The sequence below is a fragment of the Barbus barbus genome, assembly GCF_936440315.1.
Source record: "Barbus barbus genome assembly, chromosome: 32".
Classification (NCBI taxonomy): Eukaryota; Metazoa; Chordata; class Actinopteri; order Cypriniformes; family Cyprinidae; genus Barbus; species Barbus barbus.
The window spans coordinates 26262569-26274589 of NC_136760.1; the positions used below are offsets into that span (position 1 = coordinate 26262569).

General features: G+C 37.6%; 2 protein-coding genes across 2 annotated transcripts; both read right to left on the bottom strand.

Annotated features, from left to right (window-relative positions):
• Positions 1-1470: 1470 nt before the first annotated feature.
• LOC306852053 (forkhead box protein I2-like) lies at positions 1471-3100 on the bottom strand. Its single transcript, XM_079388651.1, has 2 exons — positions 2416-3100; positions 1471-2303 (listed from the first exon to the last, which is right to left on the bottom strand). The coding sequence occupies exons 1-2, from the start codon at positions 3041-3043 to the stop codon at positions 1792-1794; spliced, it is 1140 nt and encodes a 379-aa protein (XP_079244777.1). The 5' UTR covers positions 3044-3100; the 3' UTR covers positions 1471-1791.
• A 2798-nt stretch (positions 3101-5898) lies between these two features.
• LOC306852655 (sushi, nidogen and EGF-like domain-containing protein 1) lies at positions 5899-9363 on the bottom strand. The gene is made up of 9 exons (XM_079389658.1): positions 9268-9363; positions 8995-9104; positions 8869-8892; positions 8637-8770; positions 8274-8555; positions 8086-8181; positions 7847-8000; positions 6643-6725; positions 5899-6520 (listed from the first exon to the last, which is right to left on the bottom strand). Exons 2-9 carry the CDS (start codon positions 9059-9061, stop codon positions 6440-6442), a joined length of 921 nt encoding a protein of 306 aa, XP_079245784.1. The 5' UTR covers positions 9062-9104; positions 9268-9363; the 3' UTR covers positions 5899-6439.
• Between the last annotated feature and the right edge of the window lie 2658 nt (positions 9364-12021).

The window sequence follows — 12021 nt, forward strand, 5'->3', positions numbered from 1 at the left end:
TCCTAAAAATCAAGATGAAAGTAGAACAAAGGGGTTTACAGTCTGATGCGATATTGGAACCTTTATAAATACAAAAAACTTTTCTGCTTTAAAGAACCCAGAAATGTTAATCTGAAGAATTAAGAATTTTTTTTTAATCTCCTTAAAGAACCATATAACAACTCAAGAACCTAAGAGTGAGGATGATGAGAACCTTACGGCATCCCAGCTAACAGGGAACCTTCTCGGAACATTCTGGCAAGGTTCTCTTAAAATTAAGAACAAGCATTCTTCGGTTATCTGGTCTTCAGTAACATTCTGAGTCATCATTTATGCATCGTTCATGAAATGCTATACTGAAACATTTTTGGATGTTCTTCTAACTGTTGTTAAACTTTAAAGATACAAGTTTCAGACTAAAAAGTAACTTTCCCATATTATTCGCTAAATGATTAAATGGAATTTTCCCTTAAAGTTTCCTCTAACATTCATAACCCAGAAAAAAAAGGTTTTAAACATTCTAAATATGAGATGTTCTTAGAACATTCAAAAATAACGTTTTCATAACTTAATGGTATAGTATTCACCAAACATGGGATTTTTATACACCGTTAAATAAGGCGAGCGTAAATAAAAGCTCCCAGACAAACAGACAAACTTTTGAACTCTCCAGATACGAAGCTGTGATGACTTGTCTAAATCGGCTGTATGCAAAGCGACAAGCGGAAAATGTCTCAGTCTCACCTACTGTTTTCATGCAGGTCAGACTGGACATGAGTTAATGGTAGAAGGGGAAACTGAATCTCTAGATAAACCGGTGGATCATATAAGGCTATTTACACCATCACCCAATTGAGTCTGTGGCATTCAATGCCAGAGCTTGTACAGTAAATAAAAAGGCTGAAAAAACTTCCCTGAGATAATGAGGACAGTGAAGAGTTAAATCTGTCTGGCTTTTTGCAGAAAGCAATTAGGAGAGGACACAGCGGGGACACGGATTAATTCAAACGCTCGATTAAACCTGAAATTCTTTTGATAAATAATTGTCAACTCAATATATTTGCTGGAGTTGAGCTGTTATGGGAAAAAGATGGGCGCTGGTTAAATTACCTTGAAATGTAGGGTTTCAGAAAGAACACAACACATTTGCACTCCAAATTTCGAGTGTAATCTGATCTTTCAATGCTACTGTTCAAAACTAAACTGTACTTTAGTGCAAAAGCTAATTAAAAGTTGTCAGTAAACTGCCTGTTTGATTGCAGCCATCCACAAACAAACTATATATAATTGCGAGCGACTGTAAACAAACTACATAAACAAGCAAACATATCGTAATTGCTGTTACAGGCTTGTGCATCTCTGCGGCCACCCGCTGATCGCATGGGAACACACTGAGATGCACTAGGTGTTTGCGTTTGTTGTGCCATTGAGCAGAAAAATGGGAAAACATCATAAACAGCAAATAAACAGAAATCGAAGCTACAGATATTTCAGATATATGCACGTTTATTTACAAATCAAAAACATTCCATTTAAATAAAATATATCTACATTTGTTCTACAAAAAAACTGAAGGCACTTGTTATGGTGGCATAGGAAATAGACATGTGTGGACTTGTTAAGTATCACAGTTTGGTGCGAGGTTACCATTTATTCATAGCAGAATAAATGTAAATGCTGCAAACCCACTTGCTGATGCATCCCAAAACACCAGAGAGTCTGAATGAAAATGAACTGTGCGTGTATAGAAATGATGTCTAATGTAAGAACAGACCGTCCATGTACTCAGAGCACATTAAAAGTTCACAAACTCTAAACTTCTGTTCCGTCCCGGTTGTATATGAGGTTATTGACACTGAAATGGCTGGTGAGCGAGTTGATCAAGCCACTGTTGTGATGGGACGCTGAGTAGTTCAGTCTGTTGGTGTTGAGATGGCCTGGTTCTGATGGAGGGGCAATTTCATGTCCTGACATGCCGTGCGTAAAATCCCCCAAGAGTCCAGAACTGAGGTCTCTGCTTCTGATCCCGTTGCTGTTTCCAGCCATTATAGAGTTCATGTTACCGACAAAGTTATTAAAACACGGGCTGTGCTCTGCGGACGGTGAGGGGGACGATTTGGGTTCGCTTGAGGTCGGAGAGTTCTGGAGGCTCTGCGGGGACGCGCTCATCAGACTCGCCGTGTCCGCCAATTTGAGCGCGTCCTCGGACTTTACCGAAAGGCTACTGGCGGTTCCGTCAGCTCGTCTCTTCCTCTTCCTTCTGAAGTTGCCGTTATCGAACATTTTCTCGCAGTTGGGGTCCAAAGTCCAGTAATTTCCTTTCCCTTAAAAAATAAACGGGAAAACATGTTAGTATTGCACTAATATCTAACGCGTAATTATGCACGCCAAACTAATTCTAATTCGAATTTTTGAATAAAAAACATTCAGACTTACCAGGGTCATCCTCATCCCGCGCGATTTTCTTGAAGCAATCGTTCAAGGACAGATTGTGTCTTATAGAGTTCTGCCATCCGGCTTTGCTTTTCTTATAAAAAGGAAAGTTGTCCGCTACGTATTGATAAATTTGACTGAGCGTCAGTTTCTTATCCTGCGCGTTCTGAATAGCCATCGCGATCAGCGCTGAATAGGAATAAGGCGGTCTAACCATCTTGAAAAGTTCTTGCTGACTTGAAATGGACAGCCAACCGAGATCCGCGCTTCCGAAGCCGGTGGGAGGAGGAAGAAACTGCCGCTGGTTCGACCCAAATCCTGACTGAATGTAAGAGCCTCCGTTCGGACCAGAGAGATAGGGGGTTGAGGTGATGCCTGGGCTGTTCATCCACAGGTACGGGTTGGCTGTGGTTGAGGTGTATTCGCCGAGTCCGTAGCTGGAGGGATGCGCAGGTGGCCTCTGCGCGTGGTGGTGGTGGTGGAGGTTCTGCTGGTACATGCTGAAGTTGGTGTCGCAGTACACGGTCATGTCCAGAATGTCCTGCGCGTTGTGGTGCTGGAGGGGACTGGTCTGCTGGCTCGACGGCTGCTGCCCGAACGCGTTCATAATCCGTTCTCCCTCTAGAAACATGAGTTTCACCGATCAGACCCGCTGAGTGTGCTCGTCTCCGAGGGTTTACTCGAGAGTGCCCAAGTGCGCGTCAGGGGAGGGGTATTTAACCTGTCCAGGGCGCATGGAGTGAATGAACTGCTGGTTGGCAACCCCTCCCATTGTCACGCTTCTCCTCAATTAACTTCATCCAATATGCATCGATCTGGCGTCGAGGTCATTCATATGATAAGCATCCAAGATTCAAGCTGAACCAAAAAAGTGTTTAATTAAAGATTAAAAACTGGGATACTTGTTCATTTAAAAAGAATAAATTAATAAAAAGAAGAAGAAAGAATAGGTTATGGTTGCATGGGTGGCTAATGGTCAAACATGTCTGGTCTTAGTGTAGGCTATCTTCATTTTTAAATGTTTCTGTGTAGGTACAGTCCTTAAAGTCTCGACTACAAACAAACCAACAAACAAACAAATAAATAAAATCAAGCCTATACTGAACCTTTTCAAGGCTAATGACCAGAGGGGAGAAAAGATAGCCTACAATTTGTATGATAGTTGGGAGCAAGCAACTGCTAGAGAAAACATTAGTCTAGTTGGATGAAACTCCCCCACCCCCATCCTATGTAAATGTACAGTACAGCTTATATCACGAAGTTTCGCTTAAATTTACAAATGGATACGGCAGCAGAATCAGAATGAACAGAAGTGGGCAGTTTTGGGAAAGGTGTTCAGTTAATCAGCTTTTGCATGAATATATTACATATCATGTAGGCCTAGTTACATCGTATAGGTCTCTGATTTATACACTTTGCTTCTTTTCAATTATTTATTTATTTTACATTTTTCAAAAAAGGCACAGGACATTTCGAGAAAATCTAATAAACAACAACCAAATATGTAATAAGAATGTGAAAAATGAACTATTACGGTCTACTCTGGAAATGTTTGTCTCACTATCTATTGTAGACATAAGTATAATACATATAACTAATGAAAAAATATGAGGAATTATTAAATATTTTTATACATTACAAATTAGTCTTTCAGTCAATCTTTTTTAGTCTTTTCAATAGTAGGGTAAACAAACATTTAGCCATATAACCTCAATTATAAAAATGTGAGGATAAAAATAAAATGTACTGGCGGTACTTTGAGCTTACATCATGTGTATGTCATTCACATTGTGATCAAGCTGATTGAAGTCTTAAGATGCTTCTCTATCGCCACCTTCTGGTTAGGACAAGAACATTTCAACTGTAAAGAGTTGACAGTGGCAGATGCAGTCACAGTAAAAAATACTCATACGATGTAGCAAATAACAGAAAATTGTCATCTTTTTCACCTTTTAATCCTTAAAGTTTGAAAGAATGCCTTGTATTGCCATTATACACATACAATGAAATTAGGATAGCTTCCCCTCATCTTAATTTACATACAGTATATCACGTAGTGCACATTTAAGAACACATGAATCACAACTTTAACCATGTTACATACTTGCACAATAGAGTCTAACTCAAGACTAACTTTCAACAAAAGCAAGTTGAGAATTATATTGCACATAAGTAGGCTATGTATTGCACTAAGTCTCCCTTTAAAGTTAGTACCTTTAAGCTGTTTTTCTTCCATTTTGACATGAAATGTCAAGTATTTAACAGCAATTAATTTTATCTTAACTAAACATTACAGTATACAAATAAGTGAATAAATACCCAAAACACATTCACTTCATTCACATAAACTATGATGCAATTTCAATAATAAGGTTAAATAAAAATGAAATATTTTACATATACTTCCTATTCTTTAAAATTATTTATACGTCTGAACAGCAGATGGAGACATACATTTATCATCATGATCTTTCATACTGTAGTAGAGACAATGAATTCTCCATCACTGCAATAAAAGCAGAGCTAGAAAAATGCTTCAAATTCAGATCTCAAAACCTTGGCACGTGCACATATATCCAATAAAATGCTTCTTCGTGATTGTGAAGCCTAGCCTACATTGCAACTAAAATTATCTATTGTGAGTGTGTGTGTGTGTGTGTGTATTTGTAGGAGTGTTTTAATAAAAAACATGACACACCGTGTGATTCAGTTTACCCAACAGCTTGCGGTCATTCAGTACGTACTGAAACATCCTTGTATTTGGGCTTTTTAAATAAATATTATATGTCAATGTCACTGCCACATCAGCAGTTTGGAATGAAAAAGGCCTGTGTATAACCAGATAATGGTTTAAACTGATAGCAAGATATAGACTCTGCTTTCTTAATCTAATACAATCACAAAAAAAACTTGTTTGAATTGAAAAGTTTTGGCATTTCATGTAAGCTGAAAAAACAAATTGGTGTAGAAACAAGCTACTAGTTAATTCCCCAATTAGTTTTACATAAATGACAAGTAACACATTGAATTCAGCATGATATATATAAAGCATGAAATATAATTCACTTGTAAAACATACTGCAATGTTATGTTTGTTTTATTTACAACAGTGTTATTATCTCACCAGCTCTCACCAAGCGTCCGTCTCCACCTTGTGCTGAGTCAAGAAACATAGCATATACATTATAAACTCACATTATAGAGATTTACTGTTAGTTACCATTTACCACAGAATGATGCATCAACCTTTTGTGAGAAGAAAATTCAAATCTAAAGCTTAATCGCTAAATACTTCACTATATTATGGTTCCATAAATCATATATTACTGTTATCCCTGCTCTACAATATCTACAAATGTGCATTTATTTATTTATTTATTTATTTTAAGACATTCCAAATCAAGCAGGATTTTCTGCACTTTTAGGCTAGCACTGAACATACAAAAGTGGGCGAAGAAAAAACAAACCTGCTTTGTTTTTTTGTTTCTGCATTTTTTACTATTGGGTCATGTTGTCACAGTGGAGGTGAATGAGGTCAATGTGTGTTTTGTGAACTGCATCTTTTTTTCCTTAAGCAATAAATGATTAATAGCATTTTATTCAAATTCACTGGATGAAAACACAAGACAGCTAGCCAGAATGGACAGTACTTGCCCAAATATCTCATCAAGTACAGTTCACATTACAGTAAATATTATGATTTTCTAGCAAATGGAGCCATAGAGGAAGAACAGGTTTATGTCCATTATTCACATATCACAGATCTATAATAAACGCCTGCCACAAATAGTTTGCGTGTGAGAACACATGAACGTTTGCCTTCCTGTAGAGTGACATTTCTCTAGAGTTCATCTGCCGATGCCTGTTTTCACTGGAATGTTATTTACCTTTCATATTAAATCTGATTTTTGATAGTTATTATCCTTACTTCTCTGCAAGTTATCTTTTAATGGCAGGGATATATTTGATGCAAGAGATCTAATGAACTGGTCGCTGTTTGAATTTCTTTCCTTGTACAAGGCTGATATCATGGACGTGTCTTTTGGATTCTTCTTAAGTTCAGTTTGACACTGCTTGGCAGACCGTACTTGATCAGCTCCTGTTGTAGCTGAAATAAGATCAAATGCTTTTAAATTGTCTATTAGCACCACAATTTGCCAAAAAAAACTAAACAATAATAATAATACAAAAATAAATAAAGTGCTACATCATGTAGTAAGTGCAACTTACTTTCTCTAAAACGGTCTCAATGTTTCCACTCTCTCTTAGGTCTGAAAATGAAGTAACTCTCATTTGAACTCCTATGATATTTTCTAGGAGAAACAACGCACACATGCACAGTTACACGTTTAATTAATCACAGGAATAATTTACCCACAAATGAAAATTTCCTTTCAATTTATTCACCCTCAGGCCATCCGAGATGTAGATAAATTTGTTTTCATTTGAACAGATTTGGAGAAATGTATCATTCCAGCACTAGCTCAGCAATGGATGCTCTGCAGTGAATGGGTGCCGTCAGAATGAGAGTCCAAACAGCTGACAGAAACATCACAATAATCCACAAGTAATCTACACCGCTCCAATGCATCAGTTAACATCTTGTGAAGCCAAAAGCTGCATGTTCATAAGAAACAAATCCATCATTATGGCAACTTCAAACCGTTGCATTCCTGAGTCCATAATTCATAATATTGTTTTCTCCATTCATAAAAATCATCTAGATTGTAGCAGGAGAGAAATATGCTCAAATAAAGCACCGTGTACAAGCTAAAACATTCCAAAACAAATATGCCAGTGGATTTTAATGTGAGAGGATTTTTTCACTGGAGGAAGCATTATGGATTATGGACTCATATTTTGGCCAGGAGCGACAGTTTAAAGTTCAAATGCCTTCATGATGGATTTGTTGCTTACAAACACAAAGCTTTTCACTTAATATGACATTAATACTTGTGGTTGATTGTGATGTTTTTATCAGCTGTTTAAAGTTAAGATGTCTTGATGCTATACAAGATGTTATTTGATGGCCTGGAGTCATGTAGATTACTTGTAGATTAGTATGATGTTTTTATCAGCTGTTTGGACTCTCATTCTGACGGCATGCATTCACTGCAGAGGATCCATTGTTGAGCAAGTGATAGAATGTTAAATTTATCCAAATCTGTTCCAATGAAGAAACAAACTCATCTACATCTTGGATAGCCTGAGGGTGAAGCTTTTAAAACTTGTTTGTGTGCTTGTTTCTGGGTACATTCTTATTGTAGCATTTGGCAGGATCTTTTCTAAAAGTCAGGATCATTCAATACATAGCGTCTTCTAGTAGCATGCATGTTCTTTGCAGTGCCACATTGAGCAAAAATAACATTGACATTACGCCAAGCATAACAAGTGAATTATACTACAGATTATAATTTTGATGACAATTGTGTACCTTTCATGTTTTGATGTAGTCCACCGTCCACCCTAAAGGCCCATCGGCCTGGAACATTGACATTAGTGGAGTTCTTGAGGTTTGGAATAGCATTCCCATCGTTTGACCCAGGAATCTTAAAGTAGGCTGTGGAGTTTATTGTGTCATAACCAGCCTGTGCAAACAAGGAAATATCAAATAATTGAGAAATATTATCAAGAAGAGATATTTGTTCCACTAATATAGAAGGCATGTCTTACCTGCACCACATTATGCGCCACAGCAATGTCACCATAATTCATGAGAATAAAAGACAAATCACCGCCCGAAATTAAAACCACTTGAAACGACGTTTCCTGCAAAGTTTGGGAACATTGATTGTTACACAGCTCTAAGAATATCTCATCTGTAACCTTGAGCTTGAAGGAGTTATAACAAACCAACTCACTGTGCCAGAGTGGTAAAAGTATGCAACTCTATCCCAAGTTGCAACCAGGACCCAATTAGCCGTGAAGCTCAGATCAGGGAAGTACTGGTTTATATCCTGAGTGGCACGATTGAGAACACTCCCGGTTGAGTACTGCTGATATGAGATGATGCCATTCATAGTGACATCAATGTCGGTCCAGAGGGGAGCGATGATGTCTTCACTTCCATTGATGGGAAAGATTGAGTTAAAAACAAACTCTGATGAAGACTGGTTGAATGTAAGGTGTCCGTTACTGTTAACCTAGATGATAAGAAAAGATATTAGTTGTGAATATCACATTTTAATCATTCATCATTTGCATGAACAGATCTAAATTCTCACATATGTCCTGTTGTATGTGTGGTCAAAGAACACAAAAGGACTCCACAGGTCAACAAGAGTGGAGTTTTCATCCTCAGTGGCAATACTGGCAGTGTCTCCTGCCGCTGAACCGAATGGATAGAATATCACAGGCGCTGCATGTAAAAATGAACAACTTCAAGCTCAGTTCATGTTAACCTCAAACAGTTTAGTTTGACATTTTATATGTTCTAGTTCTAAAGTCAATAATTACCTGTCTGTGCCTCGGTCACCCTCCCTGATGAAGAAAAAGAACACATTTGAATGCAATTCCATATAGAATGTGTATTGTCTTTGCCATATTATGAAGGATATCATTCAAATGCATGTTAAAACTCACTCAGTGACAGGACTGATATGAACACCAGCAGATAATGTAAAAGTGGAGACACTCTCATGATAGACATTTGGATGAGGTCAGAGATAACCAGAATGCCACCGCTATAATTTCTTACAGAAGCACAAAAGACCAAAACCATCTTAATACGTATTTTAATTTAAAACTTATCCAAACACTTGTCAGTTGAATGCATAAAATATCAAATTAGATATGCATACATATCAGAAAATAAGTAATCAAAGCAAACCATATAGACAAATAGATGGTACTTACTTCAGACGGTGTCATATGGACTACTTTCTGTAGGTTAAAATCTGACCCTTATTATCATAGCACTGAAGGGAGGGACATGTTCAGTGAATGCGTGTCAAATGCATTCAGGTGAACAACGACTTATCTTTTCACAATGCAACTCAATGTTCAAGCTAAACAACAATTAAAGTGAAAGAACTGACTGCATGACATTTTTTTTTCTCAAGAGTTCATCGCATTGAAATTGTGTCTGGGTGAATTCCTTGTTCTAGATTAAATAAAAAAACATAAAGGTCATGCTGTAATTTGCAAAGAAAAACTTATGTATGCCTTATGCAAGATGCAACTGTAGGAGGATTTTGTTGATGAATGACAAAGTCCTACTTGCTCACCAATGGATCCTTTGCAGTGAATGGGTGCCATTAGAATGAGAGTCCAAACAGCTAATAAAAGCATCATAATAATCTACAAGTAATATACATGACTCCAGGCCATCAAATAACATCTTGTATAGCATCAAGACATCTTAACTTTAAACCTAGGTTGCAACAAACAGTTGCTTTTGGCCATAAAAATGAGTCCACAATAACGATTCCTTCAATGAACAAGTCCGTCCACTCACATATTTGTTTAGAATGGGTTTGGACTGTTTTCACTTGTAAACATTGCTTGATCTGTGCATATTTTTCTCCTGATTCAGATGAGATGACAATTTTATGCACAAAGCCAAAGGACTTACATTTTAGCCAAAAGTAACGGTTTTAAGTAAAAAAAATCCTTTAATGATGCATTTGTTTCTTACAAACATGCAGCTTTTTGCTTCACAAGATGTTAATTGATGGACTGGAGTAATGTGGATTATTTGTGGACTATTGTGATGTTTTTATCAGCTGTTAAGCAGCGGATATGCATATAAACAGGCTTTTAATTAACAGAGTACAATAATTAATGCTGATAGTAAGAAATGCAAAAGTAAAAGAAAACTAAACTGGACACAAAAACAGCTGTTAGGTCAATTGGTTAATGAAAACAAGGATATAATCAAAGGGAAATTTGGAGTAGGGATAACCTTAAAAAAATCCTTAAAAAAGGCGATAACTTAATGGTGCTCATTATTGTCAAATATTTATAAAATGTTTATGTCCCGAGGCAGACTGCCAGCAACAGCCATTTTAGGATAATTTGTGGCTTGGTCTTAGTGGCTTAGAGTCCTCTAAAGTTTCACAGATTGAGGAGTTAGTTTTAGTGCTGAAACACTTTGTGAAATAGTTTTAGTGCAAAAATGTAGAAGTCCTAAGTTTAGGACTGACATGCCCATTATTTTAAGATTTTTTCCTAAATTAGCAAGTTAAGACCTACTTTTAGCTTTAAGATGTTTTGTGAATACAGCCCAGGTTGTTTCTACCAATCAGTTGGCCAGCCACGAAAGAATGATTTGCTGCAATAGCTGCCACATAAATTTTGAGTGTGGATGGGGAACGTCGCTTATCCAACTACTCCTGGAGGAAAGTTAGCACGTGGGACACATTACAAGAAATCGGGTCCAGGTTTCATGCTGAACACCACTCACAGAAGGCTGAGGGCATAAAGATCATCTCGTAGATGGAGTTCTAGACTTTGGAAAATGGTATTAGTGACTCAAAGGGGGAGTTGGCCAGACTCCCATTGAGGAGCAAAACATGAAAGCTCCAGAGCTGTGGCTGGGGGTGCCAAATCATGGCCCTCGCTTGCGAGAGAAGGTTTCTCCTCTGTGGAATTGGACACGGAGCTGCAGAGAGCAGCTGAATCAACTCTGGAAACCATGTCTGGACTCTCCAGAGTGGGGCCACAAGGAGGAGAACGCATTCAGTCTCCCTGACTGACCTGATAACCTGGGGTAGTAGAGCGATCAGAGGGAAAGCATATAAACGGGTGTTGGGCCAGCCATATTCAAGACCATCCCGCTGTCTTGAGAAATTGGTTGGGCAGTGATAGTTGTCTTTCGGAGGCGAAGAGGATGATTCATATTACACCCTGCATTATGTAATATAATCTTGTTTGAGACCTACTTTATCACCACTTACTGAGTTGATCATTTTAGATGGAGATTATTTTTTCTAAAGGTTCACAAACCTACTACACAAACAAAAAAGGTAAATGTTCTCAAAAGCAGTTTAAAACAAACTCTTTACTGTCACAATTGGTCTCATATCCTTTCCTGTATGATAGCATGCAACACGCATATATACAGTGCCCTCCATAAGTATTGGGACAGTAATGACAAAATTGCTTTGTTTGCTGTGTAGTCAAGACATCTGGAAATATAATTAAAAGATGAATATGACAAATTTTATTATTAGCTGTTTCAACAAATACATGTTTTACCAAGTAAAAAGGATACCCTTTTAGACTTCATCCTACTATTAGATGTGAGCATAAGTATTGGGAAAGTTAAAGCAGATATAAAAGATTAAAAGCTATTATTTAGTTGCATAGCTCTTCACAACAGTGAGTCTGCAACCCATAGACATCACCAGACTGGTTTTATCCTTTGAAATGTTTTCCCCAGCCTTTAATGCCAATTCCAACTCTTGCTTGTTTTGGGGAGTTTCTGCTTCCATCATGCATTAAATGCATGCCCATACCATGACACCACCCCCATCATGCTTTACAGATTAGATTGTATACTTATGATAATTTCCTTTTTTCTCCACACTTTTGCTCTCCCATCACTTAGATGAAGTTTAATCTCATCTGTCCATAAATCTCAGCTCCAAAACTCACCTCCAACTGGCT

Coding starts and splice junctions, on each gene's coding strand:
- LOC306852053 (XM_079388651.1), bottom strand. CDS start 3,043: ATGTTTCTAGAGGGAGAACGGATTATGAACGCGTTCGGGCAGCAGCCG. Junction 2,304..2,415: donor GCGGGATGAGGATGACCCTG/GTAAGTCTGAAT, acceptor TTATTTTTTAAG/GGAAAGGAAATTACTGGACT.
- LOC306852655 (XM_079389658.1), bottom strand. CDS start 9,061: ATGTCTATCATGAGAGTGTCTCCACTTTTACATTATCTGCTGGTGTTC. Junction 8,556..8,636: donor ACACATACAACAGGACATAT/GTGAGAATTTAG, acceptor CTTATCATCTAG/GTTAACAGTAACGGACACCT. Junction 8,182..8,273: donor ACTTTTACCACTCTGGCACA/GTGAGTTGGTTT, acceptor CAAACTTTGCAG/GAAACGTCGTTTCAAGTGGT.